The sequence below is a fragment of the Myotis yumanensis genome, unplaced genomic scaffold, assembly GCF_028538775.1.
Source record: "Myotis yumanensis isolate MYYU_CA2020_CCGP unplaced genomic scaffold, mMyoYum1.0.hap1 SCAF_13, whole genome shotgun sequence".
Lineage (NCBI taxonomy): Eukaryota > Metazoa > Chordata > Mammalia > Chiroptera > Vespertilionidae > Myotis > Myotis yumanensis.
In genome coordinates, this window is record NW_027223764.1 from 22489205 (window position 1) to 22513269 (window position 24065).

General features: G+C 50.1%; 1 protein-coding gene across 40 annotated transcripts in view; it reads left to right on the forward strand.

The window, feature by feature from the left end:
* Nucleotides 1-23765, forward strand: part of SORBS1 (sorbin and SH3 domain containing 1) — a 217758-nt gene extending 193993 nt beyond the window's left edge. For 32 of the 40 annotated variants that reach the window (XM_070432627.1, XM_070432630.1, XM_070432637.1 and 29 more), the window contains 4 exons: nt 1038-1229; nt 14285-14343; nt 17429-17541; nt 20493-23765. In XM_070432627.1, coding sequence (XP_070288728.1) covers nt 1038-1229; nt 14285-14343; nt 17429-17541; nt 20493-20560 — 432 coding nt within the window. In that variant the 3' untranslated portion in view covers nt 20561-23765. Of the gene's footprint in view, nt 1-1037; nt 1230-2661; nt 3427-13520; nt 13581-14284; nt 14344-17428; nt 17542-20492 lie in introns of all 40 variants that reach the window. The other 8 variants (XM_070432621.1, XM_070432623.1, XM_070432624.1 and 5 more) reach the window with 3 other exon arrangements.
* The last annotated feature ends 300 nt before the right edge of the window (nt 23766-24065 follow it).

Here is a 24065-nt window from a genome sequence, read left to right on the forward strand (position 1 = left end):
AGGCTCCCTCCTGGGGAATGAGCCAAACTCGGGGCATGTGCCCTAACCAGGAATCAAAACAAAAACCTTTCGGTTTACAGACAATGCCCAACCAGCTGAGCCACAGTAGCCAGGGTTCTGCTTGCTTATTTTGAACACAGTTAAACTGGCAGAGACATGTTCTTCCCAGGAATTCCAACACTTTACCTGCCAAAATTCTCTGGCTTACTAAAGTTACTAATTTCATTGAGGACTGAGGAAAGTGAGTATTTGCCTCAGATAAAGATGAGCCCCTCATAGAAAAGAAGAAACACTGGAAGCAGCCAGGTGCCACGCATCAGGTGAATGGCAACTAAATCGGCACAGGCATGTGCAGTGGGATAGCCCACAGTGGTCCTTACGCTGCCAACACTGTTAGAAATGTAGAATCATTGTTCTTGAGAAAGAACGAGGCTCACTACATGTTGTTTAGTATAAAAAAAGTAAGTTGGAAAAGGGAAATACAGTGCATACTCAGTTTTTATAAGAAAAATAATATGTGCAAGTCCAATTCACAGAAACAAAATTCAGTCTGGGAAGTACATATATCAAAATGTTAACAGTAGTTACCCGAGTGATAACATTATGGGTAACGATTATTTCTGCTTTCTATTGCTTGTGCTTTAATTTTTCTATAATGACACAGGAAAAAATAAAGTTATAAAAAGGAAGAAAAAAGAGAACCCCTCCCAAAAAGCCTTTGCCTTAGAGAAGAAGTTTGCATATCTGTCCGTTATGCATCCAGTGAGTGAAAACACTCCATTTGCCTGCTAGCTTCGGGGAAATGAGTCTGACCTTCTTTATGGAAATATTTATGGGCCAAGCTCAACCTCCCAGCATCCAGGTAGCTCCACTGCTGGGAGCATCACCATCCCAGTGATAGTAATTCTCTCCAGGTCTAGCAAGGAAGGTTCATGTGAGCAAAGAGTGTGCTAAACCAGCAGGACAGCGAGGGGTGCAGGCAGGGCCTCGGGCTGGGGCATGGTGGGACACGGACCGTGCCTTGCTGTGTCTTACAGGGTGAGAGGATCACGCTGCTCCGACAGGTGGACGAGAACTGGTACGAAGGGAGGATCCCGGGTACGACCCGGCAAGGCATCTTCCCCATCACCTACGTGGACGTGATCAAAAGGCCACTGGTGAAAAACCGGGTGGATTACATCGACCTGCCTTACTCCTCCCCAAGTCGTAGTGCCACCGCAAGCCCACAGGTACCTACGCGTCTCGTCACTGGTTTTCACAGTCGGTGTGACAGCCCCTCGGTGCTGAGGGCACAGCCCCCCGAGGGTGGCTCTTCAGCCTGTGATTGAGAACGGTCCTCAGCAGGGGGGTGTAGACACACCGGGGCCTGTCTTCATGCATACAAATGGCACTTTTCACCCCTTGGTTGGGGAAATATTATCACACCCTTGGTTGGAGAAAAGGGAGAGCTTAAGGAAATTGCTCTGGGGATAAGGTGAGGAGAGGGAGAGAAATCGGAGCCTTTATCAGCTCGTCCAGAACTCTGTGCCGGGAGTACCCAGTGAAGCGGGCGGGGTGCCTCCACTGTTCTTATGTGCCGTGGCCCAGTCGGTCCTTGTCACCTCATTGGTCAAGGTTGGCTGCAGAAGATAAAGACCCAGACTATCCTCTGCAAGCAGAGACCAGGTTTAAAAAGTAACTTCTAGCGCCTCTGTGTACACTGGGCTGAAGGAAGGGGGTTTATCACAAAAAGTTTGCTTTCCTGAACATTCATTACGAGCAAACTGGTTTTAAAACATGAATTATTCCAAATCTCCACTTCCCCAAAGCCAAGAAAAATGAGGACCCTGGGCTCGGGAGAGGCATGTGGGCGACTTCCTGCCAGAGCCCCCCGCCTGCTGCCGCTGTGGGTTGTCGGGAGGAAGGAGAGCCGGCCTGGGACCAGGTGACAGTGGATGGTCCTCTCTCCTCTCCTCCCTGGTCATTTTCTCCTCTCTGACCACCCAGGGCTGACTCAAGAGATGGGTACTCGCAGGTTCTCTGCCCAGCAAGGTCCACCTGCTGTGATCTTGTGGGCACAGGGTGTGAGATTGGTGCAGCACATTCTACTTTATATTACAGGGACTTCAACTCAATGTTTTGCCTGACTGTAGCCAAGGGAGACTATAAAACTGACCACCCTGCTCATTACTCCTCTCTGGAAGGCTCTTTGCCGAGCCCCCTGGAGAGAATAAAAGCCCAAGACAAGGCGGGGGCAATGGCAGGTCACCGTTTTTTCCTCGGTTCTGGGTCAGGGCCTCGGTTGCCCAGGTGTTGGTGGGGCAGGCGGGCAGCTTCCAGTGTGTTCCTTTGGAAGTGACTCTGCAGACCAGGTGGCACAGGTGTAAGTGCCCAGTGGGGCCCCTTTATCTCTCCCCCACTCCACTCACGTCTTCCACCCTCCCCAGCTGCACACGATCACAACCACACACACACACACACACACACACACACACACACGTGCGCACGTCTCAGCTTCTCTCCGAACCTAAGCAGACAGCTTCCTCTGGATACCAGAGTGTCCCGCTCATCTCCATTTCAGCCTCTCCGTGTGTCCCTGTGGTTATTCCTCCTTTCTTCTTTAAGCTGACTCTACCTTGTGCTTCTTCCTTTTGTTTTCCTCTCTCTCCTTTTCTTTTTAAGTTTCCCAGTCACAGCAAGCTCATCCTGCCAGCCCCCTCATCTCTGCCTCACCCCCACCGAGCCCTGTCCCCTGAGATGCAGGCTGTCACCTCGGAGTGGATCTCACTGACGGTGGGGGTCCCAGGCCGGCGGCCTCTGGCCCTGACCCCACCTCTGCCTCCTCTGCCAGAGGCGTCTGTCTATTACACTGACCACCTTGCCTTTTTGACAAGGCCTAGTCCCTCCCTGTCCCTCAGCCTCCCCCATTCGAGCTGGTCGGGTCGTTCCACCCCTCACTCCATTGTCTCCCCACTGGCCCTCCCTGCCCCCCACCGAGCCTACTCCCCGGTGCCTGGTGCCCAGACCTCCCTTCACGTTAACGGAGACAGTGGCAGCCACAGGCCCCCTCCAGGCTTCCCGCAGGGCAGCTTCTCCCAGCCTCTGCTTGGGAGCCCTGATAGAGTCATCTCGGAGCTTAGCAACGCCTTTAGCAGCCAGGGCCCGTGGCGAGAAGAAAGCAGACAGTACGAAAGGAAAGCAGAGCGGGAGGCAGGTGAGAGATGCCTGGGCGGACCCACGATCTCTAAGAAGAGCTGCTTGAAACCTTCAGACGTGGTCAGGTGCCTGAGCACCGAACAGAGACTCTCAGACCTCTGCACCCCCGAGGAGAGCCAGCCCAGCCAGGCCTTGGGCAGCCCTTTCCCGGGAAGGGAGGCTGAGCAGACAGAGCCGCGTAGAGGTGGCGAGCAGGCTGAGCGGAAGGCTGCTCGGAGTGGTGTGCGCCAGGTAGGCCTGCAGCATGACGTGTGTGCCTTGGCGTCTCCGTCGGCAGGTGGGCCAGACGTCTCACCCACGGTCCGCCTGCCGAGGCCGCGTGATGCCAGGGAGACCCACTTGCTTGTCTTGGGAGCAGAAATACCCAGGAGGGAACAGGGGGGTCCTGGATGAAGGTGTCAGGGCTGGGAAGTCGGTGGCAAAAGTCAGGCTCTATTCTGGCCATTTGAGGGGATTCCAAAGACCCCCCTTGGGGCACCTCCTGCGCAAGCCCCTGAGAAGGAGGAAGGCCTTCCCTCCCCCATTCCCGCTGCGGAGATCAGCGCGGCTTGCTCAGACTAACAGCTGGAACACAGGCTTCGGTGTGCTCAGTGTGGTTTGCTCTTGTGCGAGAACTGCTCCATGGTCTGCGTCCTGTCTGTCTGTGGGTGCACAGGCCTTTGTTCACTGCGAACAAGTGCGCTTTGCTTCGGGAGGACCGTTCAGGCCCAGCACCGGCCTCACAGGTTTGGGTCCCTGAATGGGCACGCCCGCTCTTCATGTGACTGTCCCCTCCTCTGTCCGTGTCCGCTACAAAGGTTTCTGAGTGCGGACCAAGGTGGCTGTGGGGTGTTCTGAGCGCTGAGAATTTGGTGTGTGGGGGGGAGATAAACTTGGCAATTCGATCGCGATTCCAATGTGGCGATGCCGTTCAATACCCCAAAGGTCAATGAAGCCAGGTGTGCCTGCCTGCCTACCTCCTGACGTCTCGTGCTTGGGAGTGACTTCCCTTTCTGAGCCTCAGTTCCCCATTTTTAAAATGGACCTGGTAACACCTACCTCAGAGAGAGGTCGGGAGGAAGTCACGTGAGAGAAGTGCTCGCACAGGGGCTGGGGTGGCGCATGGTCAGCATTTTGTAAATGGAAGCGACCATCCCGGGTGACCTGGAGCTGCTTCTGGAACTGAGAACATTCTAGAATGTCTTTACCCAGTGGAATTCTTGACGATGTCGCTCCAAACCATTTGTCGCCTGCTGTGTACGATGCCCACAGGAGACTGCTTGATCTCAGACCGGGTGTCCCCATTTCCCTTTAAAGTTTCATTTTTCACTCAACAAATATTTACTCAAGACCTGTAGACACCAGCCTGCGGGCAGGGGGCAGGGGTCACCCATCCCTGCCCTCGAGGAGCCTGGGTCAGCAGCGCCAGGACTGCAGTGATGGAGGTGCGCTTGGAGCCCACAGAGACAGACCTCAGCTCCAGCCAGCAGTGGGGAGGGGGCCGTGTGCTGCGAGGGCGGTGTGGGACATGTAACCACTCAGGCCGAGCCTCACGCTAGCAGCCATTTAACCTCCCAGCGCGGGCTTCTCCTGTGCCAGGTGGTCCCTCCCTTCGGGGGGGTGGGGGGGCTGTGAAATAAATTAGGGGGGTGGTGCCCGGCACAGGGAAGGCTCCACAAGGTGGATGTTGCTCCAGCTCGGGTGTGGGGCTGAGGGGCACAGCAGCACCTGGGGAGGCCATGCCCGGCAGGCGCTCCTGGGATGTGTGTTCACGGGGAAGAAAAGGGTGCGGCCAGTGAGGGAAAGAATAGTTCGCTGGTGAAGTGGCTGGTGGCACAGAGTTGAATGTCTGACACAGGAACGGTTCTGTAAACATTCCCGGTCAGTCGTGGTGCCCGGAGACCTCGTTATTGTCAGCAGTGAGTCACAGCGACCTGCCTCCAGGCCCAGCACGCACAGGAAGAGCGTGGTGCCAAGCCCTGGGCCGGGCTAGGGGTATACAGCTCCCTTCCTGCTGGAGGGGCGAGAGGAGGAGCTGGCCACACGGGTGCCAGGCTTGATGAAATCGATGTCCCGTTCTCGGTGGGCCTCCAGGCCACCAGTGGACCACTTCCCGTCCCAGCCCTCTCTCCTCTCTTCCATGTGGCGCCCAGGCTGTGGGCCTCGCTCCCTACGAGAGCTAGAGGGTTGTGGGAAAGGGGCTCCTGCCCACACACCTCCCTCCCAGCCCCTTCACTGTCCCTCCTGTGCCTGGGAACAGGACCCCGATACTCGGGAAACGGGGTCCTTCAAAAGAAGCTTCCTGCTCGTGAGGCCCTCTGGGCGACAGAGCTAAAGATGGAAAGGACTTCAGTGACACTGCTCTTTGGTGGCCGTCAGGATGGTGCGAGCTCAGGCTGAGTCACTGTAGATAAATGTGCTCCAGGCCAGTCTGTGTTATCGGGAAAACTGCGGCCACTCCTCTTGCTGGGGGGAGCTGAACCAAGAGTTCACGTGTATCTGACCAGTGAACAGACGGAAATGCCTGAGAGCCTTAAAATCGCAGGTGTTCTGACTGTTACGACCATTTCTCTTCCATCCAAGCATCAAGGATGTTCGAGGCCCCATGCTAAGTGCCGCGAGAGACAGAGGGGAGACCATCAGGGTTCTTCCTGTTGCTCTTGGGAAAGTCTCTCTTAGGCTCCGCGGACCCTGTGCCGGGCTCTTTACACAGCAGGCCAGCCTCGCCTCCCAAAGCCCCCACGCTGTGTGCCTGGGTGACTGCCACCTGCCTACACTTCTCCACTCAGATGTCCTTCCAGAAGCGTTTCCTGGCGTCCTCCCACCCCTGCAAGACGGATTAAATGCTCTGACCTTGTGCTTCCACAGCCCTTTGCACCTCACCTGCAGGGCACGTCTTCAGCTCTATGGCATTTGCCCCTCTGCTTGTCTGTGTCACAGTGAGAGACCAGGACACATGATCAATGGAAGGCGCTCAATGAATACTTGTTGAATGAAAGAAAAGATAAAAGATGACTGACCCCAACTAAAGGAGTGTGTCATCTCCACTGGGGAAATGATATGTCCACAAGTAATTATAATGCAGAGAGGAGGACAGACAGCAGCTCACTCTGAGGGTTCAAGATGCGGAGAGATGATGAGCACCAGGAGGGGAAGGGGCCATCTGGAAAGGCTGCGTAAGAGAAGTGGGGTTTGACCTGGGAGCTCTGTGGGAGGCACACAGCCAGAGGGTGGCGTTCACAGCAAGCACATAGGCCCGCCACAGCCCAGGGGTGGGGATGTGAAAGGGGGTACAGGGAGTGGTGAGTTCCCGGTTGGGGTGACCCGTAGGGTGTCTGCAGGCCGGGAGAGGGGGGTGGTGTGGAGAAGAGGCTGGAGCAGAGCAAGGAGGGGCTCGGTGGTGCCACGATGGGCATTCGTCAGCACAGTGTGGCTAGTCATCTTCCTCCCAGTCACGTGACCCTTGTGACTGGGTTGTCAAACTTCCATTTTTGGTGCTAAGTTCCTGCTTTGCTGCTTTCCTTCCCCTTAGTCACCTGTCCAGTCCTTCCCGCCACCCCCAACTCTGCAGATGTGCGAACACTTGCCTGTGACTTCCCACTCCTTGGTCGCCTCCCAAACTGATGTCACACAGGTCCGTCCCTCGTGTGTGTAGGTGTGTGTTCTCTGAACAGCAGAAGGGGGTGAGCCAAGTCGGGGAGGGGTCTGGGGGAGGCCCGCTGTGCGGACAGGATGCTGGGCTCCAGCTCTCATCAGCCTGCATGTCTTTGGATGAGTCACTTCCCTCCTCTGGCTCCCCAGTCCATTAACAAAACAGTCAGACAAGAACGAGGGTTTTTTCTGTCTTTGCTGGTCTTGACTAGCTAAAAGTCCAATGTGAGTTTCAGTTGAAAGGAAAAGCAAGAACAAATGCAAAGTATGGCATTTATTATGGACTTGCGAACCTTCTCATTTGAAAAGTGAAAGTTTTCCCTTTTATTATTTGAGGGACAGCTTAATTGGACAAAAACATGCATACAAAACGCCCAAGAGTTAAGAATCATCAACCAAGTTCTTGGATTTGAGGGGCATCATTTTGGCCGAGCAAGTTTAGAACAACCAGTCCAGCGAGTGGAGGGGAAGCGCCTCTCGGAAACCTTCATGAGCTTCAGCAGACATTCACTGAGCTTCCCCGACCAGGGCACTGTCTGCTGACGGACGCCCAGCCTTGGTTTCTGAGTTCCTACAATTGGTGAGAGCCTCGTGGAATTTCTGAATTAAAAAGCATCTTTAAAGATCACCTATTTCAGTGACTCCTGACTTCTGGGTTATGGAACCTGTGGGAATCTGAGGTCAGCCAGGGATCCAGGCCAGCATCCAAAGTCCGCGTGAAGTTTCAAGAGAGCTACACTTGAGGCCACCTGGGAGCTCATGGACCCCAGATTAAGAGCCCAAATCGATTGGACTTCCATGATGAGATGAGAAAGCTGAGGTCTGAGGAAAGTGACACATTTTTGTGATGTCAGTTTGGTTCCTAAAGGGAAGGAAGCCAGTCAAACAATAAAATCTGAAGGCGTGACATTTAAAAATAAAAATATTCAGGAAAGCTATGTGTCCTCAAAGCATCTGTCTGAGAAATGCAAGAACAAATCGCTTGGCGGCCTAGAGGAAGGAAAGCTACTCAACTGACGACAGAGTGATGTGCTTTGGTGGCTTGGGAACATCCCTTACCACATGGGAACTAGGTTAGTGCCAGAGAGATAAGAACAAAGACGCAGGCCTGCTTTGGGCACAGACATCAGACCTAGAAGGAAAAGCTTGCAATGCACCTTGTGAGAACCAAAAGGAAATTTAAAATGTTAAGATATCCAACTAAGAATGGGAATCATTTCCCTTTGGCTCCCTCAGGAGGGAAATCTCTAAGTACCGAGGGCATTTAACAATTTACAGGACGTGGAGAGACACTGGACAAAGTTCTTACAAAAATAACCAGCATCTCAGCATCTAAGATGGGGAACTAAGACCCAGCGTTGAAGTGTCTCCCCCTGAAAAATGTTAGGAGAAGTGATAGACAGCAGACCCCCTAACTCCAGAGATCAGGTGTAGTGGAATGCGCAGGACCTGGAGTCCCAGAGACTGGGGTTCAAATCCTGGCTCTTCAAATTCCCAACTCAGACATATTGGGTCTTCATTTTGTAATATGAGGTACCTAGCGACCACTTTGCTGAATTATTATGAGGACTAAATGAGATGTCATGAGACTAAAGCACCTAGCCCCGAGCATGTAATTAGAACCAATAAGTACCTGTTGTGTGATACTGATGTAACAGGGAACAGAACTGTAAGAGGTAATTTACTTTATCCTCCTTACCCCGTTCCACCACAGAGAGGAAGGTGGGGGGAGGAAGAGAAGAACGTAAGTGGTGGTAGAAGCCTTTTACTTTGTGTTGCATAGATCCAGAAGTTAGAAATTCAGATTGACTCTGCCAGTCCCTGCTTCTCCTTATTCTCTCCCTCCTGGAGTACAAAGCCATCATCTTGGAAAGCTTTTGGTTTCTTCATAGTTGAGTGCCATTTGCCGTTACTCCTCGGCTTGTTTTAGGAAGGAAACAGAAGTCCACATTCCAGACTCTGACAGGTGGCTGAGCATGGGAGTGTTGTAATCAGGTTTACATTACAACAGAGCTAGTGTGTAATCTGTGAGGGAATCTGATGGAGATCAGTCTAGGTGGTAAGCAGTTGAACTAATCGGTTGTCACTGGTTTTATATTTAAGCTGGGATCTTTTGCTCAATGAAATCAGGAAAATCAGCGGAGTCAGAGCCGGCGGCAGGGGGGGCGGGGCGGGCAGAGCAGGGGCGCTGTAGGATGGCTCTAGGTTCCCTCATGGAGCCCGAGTCACTCATGGCTTCCTACTCCTCGGGCAGAGTTTGCCCGGGGTGCACCAGGAGCTGCAAACCTTCTGTCTCCATCAGGCACCCTCGCCTCCCACACTGCCAGATCCCCCTCTACATCGGGGGCTACTATCAGAGCCCTCCGTCCAGTCTTCAGTGGGCAATGAGATGAGAAAGCTGAGGTCTGAGCAAAGTGACACACTTTTGTGATGTCAGTTTGGTTCCTAAAGGGCTGTCCCCTTCAGCCCGTTCAGCCCTGCCCAGTGCCAGGTCTCGATCACAGGGTGCTTGCACTCCAGTCATGGAACATTACAGCCAAAGGACATTGATGTAAATCTTGTCCAGTCCTCTGATTTCACTAAGAACTGGAACTCCAAAGAAATTAAGCATTTTGTTCAAATAACAAATTGGTATCAGAGCCTGGCCTGGAAGCCAGATTTCTCACCCCCAGTCCAGTGTCCCTCCGGGAGGCCAGGGTAGGTCAGCAAAATGTGGGTAGGGTGTGAAGAGGCGGAAAGGTATGGGGCCTGAGATGAGGAGAAGAATACCATCTCCGAGGGTCCGGGCAGGCTAGGAGAGCAGGTATCTCTAGGTGGGTCCTGCACATTGAGGTTGAGTTCCTCTATCCTGTCCACACCTCCAGGACTCCCTGCTGTTCTTCAGCCTGCAGACAGTTATTTGGGGCTTCGGGCTTTGGCACACACCGAACGCTGGAAGAAGGTGCTTAGTATCTGCACAGTAGCACCAGGTGTGTTGTGGATCCAGAGGGATGAACAGTCCCAGGGAGCTGGGTTCAGATTTCTGAGGGACTTCCGTGAACTGGAGATGGAAGGGCAGCAGGGCCACAGAGCAAGGACGCTGCAGGGTTGCTCACCGGGAAGAATGAAGCCAGTGCTCCAGCCAAGAGAGATGCTTGGGTGTATGTTTGCGAATAGGAAAGCAAAGCAGTTTCTGAGTCCAAGACTACCACCTGTTTATTGTTGATGAGGGGGGAGGGGAATGAAGCGTGTGTGTGTGTGTTCGTGTGTGTATGTGCGCGCCCGTGTGTGTATGTGTGTTGGGCCAATTGCTGTTTTCTAAACATGTGAAAAACTTCATCGCATCTCCAAGAGTCCAAAACGCACTTAGCATGAGATAATACCCTCTTTATTCTTAACCCCGGATGAGGTCCTGGTGAGAATGTGTGTCTACTTTTAGGCCTGAATAAGGGAAGACTATGAGGACCAGGGATCAGGGCAGCACTGTCGAGTGGGAACATAATGTAATTTTTAATTTTCTGCTAGTAAAATGGAGCTGGTGAAATTAATTTTAATAATTTATTTTATTTAACCCAATATATCAAAGTAAATTCATTTTAACATATAAATAACATAAGAATCACTGAGATATTTTACATTCTTTATTTTGTACTACATTTTTGAAATCCATTGTATATTTTATCCTGGCCAAGTCACATGTGCCTACTGGTGACCATATTGGATGGCATAGGTTTGGAGGAAGAGTCTAAGGAAAGCATTTCCAAGAGGGAGAAATTGAGCCCGGCTGGTGGGCTCATGATTCAGTGTTGATCCATGCACCAGGACGCCACTGGTTCAATTCCTGGTCAGGGCATGTGCCTGGGTTGCAGGCTCGATCCCCAGTGTGGTGTGTACAGGAGGCAGGCGATCAATGTTTCTCTCTCTCCCTTCCTCTCTCTAAAAATCAATAGAAATATATTTTTTTAAAAGGGGGAAGAAATTGAATCTTAATTAATAGGGTAAATGTTTATCTTGCCTTCTCTCTCACTAATAAGATAAATGTTTATCTTGCCTTCTTCCTGCATTTTCCCACAAACGTTAAATAAGGAACCAAATCGTCCCTACCTCTGGGAGATGAGTTAAGTGTGTCCAGATGTTAGTGTGTTTGGATGTGAAGGTTGTGATGATGATTGCCTTCTGGTTTGAATAGGACCTGAGACCAAGGAAGGCGGAGCATCAGTATCCCTTTCAGTACTGGGGACCCTTGAGCTAATGATAGGATGATGCCTATTTGTGCACATCGTACCTTTCACATGATGAACAGGTAATGAGAAGGTACACGCTGGTCTTCTGAAGAGGCTGAGCTGGGTGTGCGCTGGTGCTACCAGCTGCCCGTCATGACTCGAGTGGTTGGCGTACAGGGATCAGACACGGAGGCTCAGCTCTCCGGGGCTTAGCCACCTTGTCAAGTTCTCAGACTTCCCTGAGCCTTAACATTTCATTTTCTGCCCTCCCCTTGTCACCACGTTAGTCCACGAGTCAGATGAGGACTTGGACTTATATGTGCTTTGAAAGCTGCTTTTTAAAAATGCTTTAAAAAGAAAGGGTTTCATAGAATATCAATCCTTCTTTCTGTATCTGATTCACCAAATCTCTTATGTGCCAACTATTTGTGGATGATCGATTCCAGTCACTGCTTTGGGATTAAGTTGATTGAAAGATGCTAAGGACTTCGTAAACTGTGCCGACTACTCTGAGAGACTGTCCGCATTCTCTCTGGTCTGCATTTGACCTGAGGTCATCAGGCCCCAGCTGGAGTTTGGAAATATTTTATTTGTATGAGAACTTTATTTTTGTGAGGTGCGACCCATGTCGGTCTGGCACAGAGAATCTCAGTGTCAGATAGTTGAGAGCCTCTGCAGCCTGTGGACCAGCCGTCTCAGCACACACCCCTGAGGTGCCACTCGGGAGCCTGCCTTTGAACAGGATCCCAGGAGAGACCAGCGTCCATGAAAGCCTGAGAAGCACTACCCCATGTCCCAGCTAGTGATGTCAGCGCAGCCTCAGCTCGGACAGCTGCTGGGGCAGGCCACGCACTCTCATCAGGCAGCCCCTGCTGTCGCTGGACAGACAGCTCTTCCTTTTAGAAAGTTTCCCCTTCGCTCCCCTTGCCTGGAGTTATGCCCCACTCGGGGTGCCCAGAATAAGTTTCATTCTTCCGCTGTGTGAAAGCCGCAGGGTAGGCTACTGCTTCCCTTTCTTACACAGAAGCCTGGACCCAGAGGCTGGTAGGTGATGAGGGGTCTATGCAGGGTCAGCGCCTGTCACCTGCCAGAGCCTGCAGGCCCCGAGACGTTGTAGGAGGAGCTTAAAAAGGCCTCTTCCAGTCCTGCGTCTGCCTTCACTCCTGCCGAGTCCAGGGGGCTGTCTAGGTGATTGCAGTTTGGAGGGGGTTTGGAGAACTTGAAGGGGTTTCCCAAAAGGACAGGAGGGTAGAAGTGGTGCCTGGAATGGATGTGGGTCCTGCAGGGCTTGCCTGGAAGGGCAGGGTCATGTACAGTGGCACCAAGCAGGAGGGGGTGGGGGGTGGCCTGGGAAGAGCAACCCAGCAGCTTTCCCTGTCCCTGGCTGAGCGTCAGCTTTCTGGGTTCTAAAGAAAAGGGGATGGGTAACCCTGCCCTGCCTGTCTCGGGGTTTCTGTGGGACTCTGTGAAGATGCGGTCAGTGAGCACGCTTGGGAATGTGGGACATGGTCCGGGGATGAGAGGGAAGGTCCTCGGGGACAGTCAATGACACCAGGAACCAAGTGTACCGCTAGCTCACGGAGTGGCCTCAGGAGGCCTCACCCTCTCGGGCCTCTCTGGGCCTCTCTGGAACGAGGGAGCTACGCACAGGTGTCCCTGGAGGTGCTGAGGCTCAGGGCTATGATGGTGGGCCGCCTGGAGGAAGTCTCCAAGGATGGCTCTTCAAATATTTATTTAGGGAGACTCCCCAGAGCTTGAGATGGAATCCTTTGTGAGGGAAATGATTTCATACACCCCGCGGTGCGGGCCTGGCCTCTGCTGTGGGAGCCCGCTTCAAAGAGGGGTGCTCGGCCATGACCACCCCTGGGGTACCTGAGCTGATGAGGGATGGTTTCAGCTCCGCTCTGTGAGACGTCTCAACTCCTCAAACACCTAGCTGGAGTGTGTCATGTGCAGATCTTTCCAGAACAGTCTTGTTCCAATACTAAACATCACCAAGGAGCTTTTCAGAAGCGTTACTCGGTTTTTGTGAGTACTGAAGTGTGGCGTGCCTGGTAGTTTTGTGAGCCTGCTTTGCCAGCAGTTGGCCAGGTAACTGATACTGGCTTTGGTCCAGTAGCCCATCCATAGATGCTGGGCAGCTGAGAGCAAGGGGACCAAGTGTGTGGTAACGGAGGGACGTAATGTTCTTTAGACAGCCCTTCCGTGTCTGTCTGCCACTCTGGGACCCTGTGTTGTCCTTCTCACCTCCCTGCAGCCATGTCTCAGCCTCCCATCTCATTGCCTGGATGCTTGCTTCTAACTCTGTACATTGCATTTTCTCCTGTGCACCCACCGTGTTGTCGTGGAGACTCGGTGGCCCTAGGCTACGAGTGTCCGGTGTCATCGAGTGTGATGGTGTGGTACGTGTATTTGCTCACGCTTTTATTTTGAATTCTTTCCAATGTGACATCTGCTAAAATGTCTCCCTTATAATTTGCTTGGTGATCACAGCCTTCTCATCATTCATTGAGCGCAGGACCTGATCTCACAGAATCTGAAAAGAGCTATGTGGTAAGACGCCTGTTGACTAAGACTGTAGCTTTTCTAAAAAGAGTCCTTACTGGCCTCCAGAGTACAGCCGGGAGTACTGCCTGGTTAACTCTCAGCCACTAGTTACAAGGATTATGTGGCCACTGTCGTAGAGAGATGTTAGGCCGCCCCTTCCCCCTCAAAAAAGCAGAGGAATTAGAGATGCCATTTCTCCTCTGCCTCCATATGGGATTAAACCAATGTCTTAGTGCATGATCGGGGATACATACTTGCATTTCTATCCTGAAGTTATTCTGTTTGTAACAGTTACTCACTAATTGCAGGCTTTTATGCTGCTACCTTTTTTTTTAATATTCATACTAAATTCCGAATTCTGTATCTTGCCTGTTTTTCCATGCTTACGCCTGGATCCCTCCTGCACTCCACTACTGGAATATCTATTTTTTTAACCTGGATCTTCAACTCTGTTGTTTTCCTGGACTTATGTGCTTCGTCTGGAATGTTCCATCTCTTCCTCTCTTTCTTTTTTGTTTTTTTGTCCCCATGTTGACTGTTTTATGGGGGTTTCTGGATATCTCGGGGCCACCTCACAGGAAGCAGTTTGCAATGAGATCATAAACATTGCCGAAAAGTCTGTTCATTACTGCAGCACTGTCTCTCATCCCCTTGACTTTCATCACAAGGTACCCCCTTCTGACAATAAATCATCTTTAATCATTTCTCAGCAACCTCAAGCCCAGCAGCGAAGAGTCACCCCAGACAGGAGTCAAGCCTCACAAGATTTGTAAGTACACGGCAAACTTCAGTTCTCTCCTTTTAGCAGACTGTTGGGCTTAGGAAGTGGGTCGTTGACTGGCTGTGGGGCAGCCAGGCGGGGGAATGAGTGAATCACTCCCAGCTTCTCTGAGAATTCCGTGTTTCCCATCAGCCAGTGTGAGAACCGGTGGCAGGTCAATAAGGTCATGACCTACTGGGAGAGAGACAGGTAAAGAATGAACTGCTCTCCAAGGGCAAATGAGAGCTGTGCTGACTGGCTTCCCTCCTAGTGTTGTGGGAATAGAGGAAGGAAATTGATTCTGACGAGAGCTGAGTGAATAGGGTTGAACCATTCATTAAAAACAATATATTGGCTCTGTCTCCTCTTTTAAGCACAGAGGAGTAAACTCCATTCCCAGAGGGAGGGGATTTGGAATAAGCACTGAAAGACAAACTGGACTTGAGGGTTAGAGCAGGGTCTTCCCGGCTAAGGAAACCACATGGGCACGGAGGGCTTGGACAACCTCAGAGGTGCCCACGTGGCTGCAGGGTACAGTTCACGGAGGAGACAAAACTCAAGAAGTAGGTTGGGACCCGTTGCAGAATCCATGATGCGGCTGAAATAAGTTTGGGTTTCATTCTGCAGGCTCTCAGGAGCCACCAGAGGGTTTGAAGGGAGGAGCATATTGCTTCTGTTTTGTTTTCGGGAGGTAACTCTGGTAACGGAGTAGAAGGTGGGTTTCAGAGGCGAGGGACAAAGATGCCGGTCAGGAGATGTTAATCCAGGCAAGGAGTGATGAGGGCCTGAGCCAGGACAGAGTGGGTACACTGTGACCACGGGCACATGCAAGGTCACCCAGGGAGACTCCGGGTAGAGCGAGAAGGGAAAGGAGGGTAGGTCCTGGGAGAACAACTTTTAAGGCAACAGAGGAGCCACAGGAGACTTGGGAGGGGGGTTAGGAGCGATCCCTTGTGCAGATTGGAGCAAGCGTGTTCGGTCAGCAGTGCCTCCTGCTCCAGAGCGGCCAAGGCGGGAGGAAATGTGACGTGTCCTCCAGGTGTTCTGTTCGGCAACTGGAGAAAATCACGGGTGACCTCGGAGACAGCAGTTAGAGAGGGGGAGGCAGACACCTCCTTAGAAAGGGTTGGTAGTCGGTGCCATGGTGGATAAAAGGGCTCTAGACGGAGGGAGTAGCAGACAGAGAGGGGGTATTTTTAGGGTGCAGAGACTTAAGTACATTCGTACCAGAGGAGAAGGGGTTGACAGAGTCAACAGATGTAGGAGAGAACACGGAAGCTAAGGAAATAGCCCAGGGAAGGGAGTTGAACATGACCAGAGGGACCCTTCCTCCCGTGTGGGAACAGAGCAGGAGGGAGGGGGTCCGGAAACTTAAACCTGAACGGGGCAGCGTGAAGGGCCCCCTGCACAGGGAAGCAGAGGAGGTGGGGGACTCCCACCCAACATCAGCGCTGCCCGGGCGACCCAAGCAGCAAGGCTACGGGACTTCCTCCAGCCGCGCTCCGCAGTCTGGGAGTGAGAGCAGGAAGCAGAATCAGGAGTTACTTCCCAGAGCTGAGCCAGTGGAGGTGAAGGGGAGCAGGCGTTCCAAGGAGGCCAGGTTGGGTGGGAGGCAGCAGGCACATACAGAAACAGCAGAATGTGTTCATTTGCCAACTGAAGTCTGTGGCCGCTCTTAATTCCTCGTTAGAGACCCTCTGGCAGGCAGATCCACCTACAAAAGACGGACACATTCAGATAAATGTACACAATGAAATTGCCCCTTTGGTTTTAGCAGAGGAGAATGAGCCTCTTGTTCTAGGCTCTGGCTTCCCTTACCTGGGTCTAGTCTGTCTTGCCCACACACTGGAGATCACAGGCATCTACTGGAAATGGTAGATGTTTGGCTCATGGCAGAGTTTTTCCTGCTACTGTTGTGTTTCAAAATAGTGAGCGAACAGAACTGTGAACTGGTGTGCAGTGCATGCTTCTTAATTATTTGTCAAAGGAATAAGTGAAAAAGGAGCTTTTCCTTGTTGCCAAAGCAGATGCCAGACTTCACCGCATGCCAGCTTTCTCCGAGGTGGCTGTTAGAACAAGCAGAGCAGCACATCCCAAATCGCCTTAGGCCAACTGCCACCTAAATAAAAATCTTAACCCCCAGCTCACTGGGATAGAAAAAAAAGCTTTCAAGAGTTTCAGAAAAGTGACATCCATATTTTAAAACAATGAATGAAATGTCTGTTGGTGGATTAAGAAACTCAAAGTAGTTTTGCTAAATGGTGAGGCAACTGGAATATATTTCATATAAATATGACAATTCTATAATATATGACAATTGTCTTGGGCCATCCAATGTAAATTGCCAGAATATAATATCTATCTCTGGACTTCAGTAACCTCTGACTATTCCCAATAACCTATATAAATTATCCCATGTTAAGAAAAAGCCTTGGTTAAATGTAAAAGGGGAGGGGAACATCTAGACAAAAATCCTCTGTTATGGTAACCAAATGAAACTAAGTAAAAGGATTGGTCATGACTTGCTCAGAAGTTCTCCATCCCTGCCAGTCTTAATTTATTATCAGACTAGAGGCCCAGTGCTCAGATTCATGCACTGGTGGGGTCCCTCGGCCTGGCCTACGCCCTCGGGGGATGTCAGACTGCCAGTTTCTGCCTGAGCCCCGCAGACCAGGCTGAGGGACCCCCCCAGTGCACAAATCCGTGTACCAGGCCTTTAGTGTGCATATAAGATCTTTGGTTAATCTCTTCCTGTCTTTCCCCCCGCGCCCCTTCCCTCTGAGATTCATCAGTCTGTTCAATGTTTCCATGCCTGTGTATTGAGCTTCTGACCCCTGGTGGTCAGTGCACATCATAGCTGCCGGTCGAACAGTCAAACGGTCAGACGGTCGCTTAGGCTTTTATACATATAGATTGATGTTGAATGGATCTCCCCCAATGATAAGTCATTAGAGAAATCGCCAATAAAATACTTTTTCTCTCCACTGGTAAGCAGGAAACACTACCTAAATGTTGATTTAACTGAAATGGCTTTAAAAAGCCCTTATTTAATCCTATCAGTCACTTACTTAATATTCCTTTTTCTCATTGATAGATTTAGCTACCAAGCATTATATAGCTATATACCACAGAACGATGATGAGTTGGAACTCCGAGATGGAGATATTGTTGATGTCATGGAAAAGTGTGACGATGGATGGTTTGTTGGTAAGTGACCTTGTCCCACTTCTCTTACTAGCCATGTTCTGAGGGAACAACTAGGAGTGATGAACCGTGCAAAAGCCATATTCTCCGCAGGGAAGAAGAGCCTTCTCGGTCCCTGAACCACCACGAGTGCTGGGCACAGTTCATGTTTGCTCTCGAGACTGTGTGGCTGGCAGTACTTAGTGTTGGACCTAAAGCTCAAATCTGCCAGCGTCCAATGGAGGGAGGGCACTTGTCAAATTCATTAATTAAGTTCTGTTTGTATTTCTATTGTGCATGTATCTGTTCTACATTTGGAAATTTTATTTTTTAAAACTCTTATGAAACAACGCAAGAAAGTTTGACCGAGCCTAGGTCTCTACCATGAAACTCAAGCGTATGTGCAAACATTTCAAGATCTTATCTACTCCAGCCTTCTAATAATTTTAATCAAAGCAATCTGCTTAATTAAAACAAAGGATTCACCTTTATAAAATGGGGGAATAAGTGAAATTCTATTACAAAGCAGATACTTGCTTGATATACTTTCTTATTGATAGTCTTTCAACAAACAGCCCAAAAGCCAAGAATAATCCTCATCACAGATTCAAAAACTGAGGCCCAAAGAGATTAAGTACCTAGCCCAGTGATGGTGAACCTATGACACGCGTGTCAGAGGTGACACGCGAACTCATTTCTTTGGTTGATTTTTCTTTGTTAAATGGCATTTAAATATATAAAATAAATATAAAAAATATAAGTCTTTGTTTTACTATGGTTGCAGATATCAAAAAATTTCTATATGTGACACGGCACCAGAGTTAAGTTAGGGTTTTTCAAAATGCTGACACGCCGAGCTCAAAAGGTTCACCATCACTGACCTAGCCCAAGGCCACCCAGGCAGCAAATAGTCGGGCCAGTGTTTGAACCCCAGCCCACCTGTCCCCAAGCTTCTGTTCCTTCTTCAGGTATGAGTATGATGTTGGGAGTCACCAGCTCACTCTTTGCCTCAATTTTCCCCTTGTACAATGGCTTTGCCTTTATCTTCTCTCCGAAGACTTTTTCCTGATCTCTCTGCACAAGCTTTACTAAAGCAAAGTGATGCCAGGGCTGGGGAATCGAGAACAGCAAGGTCTCAGCATAAACCGGAAGCCAGAAAGACTTGCAGTGGCCTCACCAGCCTCTTAGAAAGCCACGCATCCTCCCAGGGCCCCCAGTAGCCTGCAGGCTCGCTACCTTGAGTGCTGTGTTCAGAGGGAAACCAGATCTGAGAAGTCAGCAGTACACTGGTGCAGCGATTTTCAGCCGGTGAGCCACAGGAATTTTTAAAACATGCAATTCCTGACTGCTTAGTCAGGGGCACTGACCTCTTTGCCCTTAGATTGTCAAATTTAAAAAATGACAACAGCCAGCACAACGATAGCCACTTGGTGTGAATGATTCAAAATTATACCAATTTTTTTGGCAAATTAGCAAAAAATATATGTTTTTGGTGTGCCACAGAATTTTCGTAATGAGTGCATGTGTGCCATGAGATGAAAAAGGTTGAAAACCGCTGTTCTAATGCAAAGAAGTCCAGTAGAAACATAATACAAGCTATGTACGAAATAAGTAAAATGAAGCCAGTGAAATTAATTTTAATATATTTTATTAAACCCAGTGCATTCAAAATGTTATCATTTGAACATGTAATTGGTATAAAAAACTGTGAGCTACTTTACATTCTTCATTCTGTACTGAGCCTTCCCAGTCCGGTGCTGTTTCCCAGGGCAGCCAGCCAGTTCGAAGCGGCGAGCCTCAGTGCTCAGCAGATGCCTATGGCCACCGCGCGAGAGCCCAGCTCCCGTGCATACGCGCTGCTAACCTCTCCCCTCCCAGAGCAGTTACGGTTTTTACCAGAACCGGGAGTAGGGTGAGGAGCACCAGTTCTCTAACGGGGCATCCCGGCAGCTTGGTAAAGGAAATATTTCAGATTCCTCAATTCCTCAAACACTTCCAAAAGTAACCCAATATTCAGACTTCGAATAAAGTAACCCAGCCAAGCTCCTCCTGGTCCATAAGGCAAGGCGCTCACCAGCTCTCTGCGGCATCTCTGGGCCTTCCCACCTTCTTGACCCGCCCCCCAGAGGGTCAGGTAGTCGCTGTGACACATTCTTTTCTCTGAGACGTTTCGGGCAACAGCTCCAACGCACTGGTAGTGGCTGCTTGAAGGTTGTATTCGACAGGATTCTGAGCCACATCCAGGCCAACTGGGAAAAGGAAGCAGTGCTCAGATTGTGTTGTCTGCTAATGAGAGGGTAATGGTGGCACAGCTTCACACACACACACACACGCACACACACACACACACGCACACACGCACGCACGCACGCACACGCCGCTCTAGAGGGAATCCCAAGGCAGGAACTGGACAGGGATCTGGAGCAGCCCAGGAAGGGCTTTGTTCCCAAACCGTGTGATGTTCCTGGCTCAACGGGAACCCTCCTAAGGTTGGTCACAAAGGCTGGGAGTCCGTGTGGGGCTTAGGCAGGCCTAGGAGAGGAATTTCCTTTTGATGTGTGGTCATATCCATTGGACTTTCAGAAATCCTGCAGTTTAGAAATTGTAAATCCCCAGTGTCTTGTTGTGTTGGAAAGATGTGTCCATTCTTCCAAAAACGGAGATGCATTGGGAAGAGCAGTGGCTGGGGATCAGAGGCTTGGGTTCAGTGTGCCCTGGTGCTTGCTAAGCTGTGGGGCCTCAGCAATGTCACCTGCGCTCTCTGAAAAAAAAGCTCATCTGAACAAAAAGCAGGAGTGTTAAAAACGCCTGCCTCGCTCAGCACCCAGCCCAACGCTGAGCCTGAGTGAGGGAAGGGAAGGGAAGGGAAGGTGCTGTGGAGGCCGCACACGGCACTGTGGGCTGCAGGGTGGCGATCCAGGGCCCTCTGCACTCCTGCAGGCGGGTCTCCTCATTGTCTGTGTGTGTTTTCACAGGTACTTCAAGAAGGACCAGGCAGTTTGGCACTTTTCCAGGCAACTATGTAAAGCCTTTGTATCTGTAAGAAGACTGAAAACCGCAGAGATGATTTTTACCGGAGGATGAAGCATAACCCATGAACTGGTCTCTTTATTTGAAAGTGGAGTCAGTAGGAAAAGTAATACAGTGGATAAAGAACGAAGCAAAAGAGCGGGACAGAGAAGTGTGTTGTGTGTAAAACCCGGGCCTGTCTCAGCTCACCGTGCATCAGACAGGCCCGAACCATACGCTGAGCAGAAAGGAATGAGGCAAATCTGTATTTATTTAGCTGCTTCTGGGAGCCTCTCCAGCCCTCCCCTCTGCTCCCCGTCTGAGGTAATCTGACCTGTGGCCACAGAAATGCCTCCTGCTGCTGCCTCCCTGACCTGCCTAAAGCGGCCCTCAGAGCCCTGGCAGGTCCCCAGCAATTCTCCAAAGGCTCCACACAGACCCCCGCCCCACCCCAGCCACCTGAGCCCGCAGATCCCCCAGCACCATCAGCGCCGCTGGAGAACAGTCTGGGCTGCGAGGTCATCCCTAGACGGTGGTGGAGGCCCCTCGCTGGACCTGCTGAGGTTAGTGGGGAAATGGAGGCGAACCTTCGGCGCCCTGAGCTTGCACACCCAGCCTGCGTCATTGCCACTGCCCCCTGGTGTCAGACAGAAAAGCACGGGTTTGCCCGTGGGAGCAGGTGGCCAGGCAGACAGTGAATGTGCGTGTCCCAATGACTTAGGTCAGGAAGCCCTGTGGCTCCTGAGGTCATATGCCGTGTGCTCCTTTCCCGGATCACTGGCTTCCACAGATGTTCCCTTTCAGGGCACAGTTTCATTGATCAGACGCCGTTGCTAATCTTTCTCTTCTGGATTGTTCTTGGCCAGGACAGTTTGGGATTGATAGGCCTGTTCTCAGGGAGAAAAGGATGGTGATGTTCAGTGATTCATTTAACACACTCTGATAGACACTGGATGCTGGGCACCAGCCAGCAGACTTACCGCATCCCCATAGGAGCTCAAGGGCCACTCAGAATGTAGTCCCCCGGGGCTGTGGGTCCTGGTGCACCCTGGCCAGGCTTCGCTTCAGAGCAGAGGTGCGGATGCAGGGCCAGGTGTGAGGAAGTGATTCTGCTGCGGGGAGGCCCCTGCGATGCCTGGGTGTTCAGTCACAACTCTGTCCGAGTCCAGGATGTTTGTCAGCCCTCTCTGTTAGACCCCTTGGAGAATGAAAGATAGGAATGGCCCGTTCCCTGCCTGCCGGGGACTCAGGTGATTGGGGAGACACACACACACACACACACACACACACACACACACACACAGGAGAGACTGTGAAATGTGCTAAGAAGGGTGTGAGAAAGGAAGAGATGAATTTCCCTGGAGGGATCCTAGAAAGTATTGTATTTCTGTCTCTATTAGCTGACTGTTGAACAACTAGGATGCTGGAAGAACCTTTGCCTGAGGGTACTTTATGACTGAAAATACTTGGCACTGTTTCCAAGTCTTCAGACTCTCACCCTCTCCACAAATACACATCCGGCCACAAGTAGGAGTAACAATTCCGAGTGCCAGAGTGTGTACAGGAGCCCTGGCTCTCTGCCTGTAGCTCAGAAGTGCCCAGTACCATTGTCCGAAGGTCTGAGTCTTTATAAGTAAGCAAAAAGTTTGTCTTCAGTGTCTCTGCCTCCACCTCTGTCTCCACTACTCATCTTAGGATCCCACCGGCTGCCCATCCCCTATCAGACAGCTACAGTGCGGTCACTTCTCTCCCTGTCCTCTTTTCCAATCTTGCTGGCTGACTTCTTCACACTAAAGTGTAAATGACTGATACAGGAATGTGTTACCTCTTCCCAGAGACATTTGTTTTTAACTAGGGCAGAGCAGAGCCTTAATCCCAAGGGGAAAGATTGTAGAACTAATGGTGGGGTGGGGTGGGGTGGGGTGGGGTGGGGTGGGGTGGGCGGAGGAGCCTCCTGGGAAGAAATTCCTTAAATAAGACTCCTAGCTTTGGAAGGTCCCCTCCACCGCCCAGGGCACTGTGATTTGACTCTGAGGGAATGAGTACCAGTGTGTGTGCACGTGCATTTGCCCAGCAGCATTTCACTAGTTTGGAAATGTAATTCTTGTATTGGCTAATGTGTTTCCTCATCTTTCTTAGATGCAAACCATTAATATCATGATCTTACCTAATAGTTTTTTGAGGGGTGCTTCTTGATTCTGTAGGTAATTGTGAACACCTCTTTAAATACAGCTAGAAAATAAAACCAATTTGTAAAGCCACATTTGCATATGATGCCAGCCTCTCGCATTTGTGTATTAACAGAAACCCAGATATGCCTCACCAATTTGCCCGTCTTTAATAAAATCATGTGTTCAAATTTGCATCAAACTTCAGCTTCCTATGTATGACAAGACAAGGAACAAAGGTTTCCAATGCTCTTTTGTCTTCAGACATTTAGTATTATAAAATACCTATTTTTATGCTGAGATGTTTATACAGGTTTATTAATAGCAAGTGCAGCTAACTGGCGGCATGCCTTGCAGACAGTTTTGATATATTAGCCACGCTTCTGGGTAAAGGCAAGCCCCGAACCACTTCTCTTTTGCAGTCTCTCTGGGATCGGTAAAAGAAAAAAACCATATGCTTAGGTGGGACTGTAAATATGTATATTTAACTTTGTATAGCCCATGTACCTACTTTGTATAGAAAAGTAATTTTAAAAATTTCAATTGAAGGGAGGTAAAATAAGGAAGTCATTAAGTTTTTTGCATTTTTATTTAAATGAAGGAATTCCAAATAACTCACTGGCAGATTTTTAGCACAAATACAGCCATTGTAAAGTTAAAACTTTAAATAAAAAGTCATTATTTCTGGGAGAGAAGGTAGTAACTATAATCTCAGTTACAGTTTTTTTGTTTTTGAGGTTGTTTTTGTTTTCTGTTTGGTTTCTCTTTTTTTTTTTTTTTTTTTTTTGGCAGTTCTATTTATCTGAAGTAGTATTAAGTCCTATTGCTGGACTAGATTACTACAAAAAAAAAAAAAAGGTTATATTCTGAAAGAAAAATAACTGACATTATACATAACCAATTAATTTAAAGAGTTGCCATTTACATTACACACCGAGAGCATGTGCTGTGCAGACACAGGTTCTCCTGTTCATTTATTTTTCTTTATTGCAGTGGGTTGATAAATAAAGGTGTTGAATTACTACATTTGCTGTACATATCATTTAATAAACTTTATTCAGAATCACGTGGTATCCAGTTGTTCTTACCTTTCATTGCTTCCTCCTTTTGCCAACCTTCCCAAAGGAGACTTACATTCACTGCTTCAATTTTTCTTCTTCTTTTTCATTCTTTTTCTTTTTTTATTTGTGGGGGGGGGGAGGGGGGAGAGAGGGAGAGAGAGAGAGAGAGAGAAAGAAACATTGAGATGAGAGCCAAATCAATTGGCTGCCTCCTACACACTCCCCACCCAGGGACTGAACCCATAACCCGGACACGTGCCCTGACTGGGAATCGAACTGATGACCTTTTGGTGCACAGGATGGCATACTG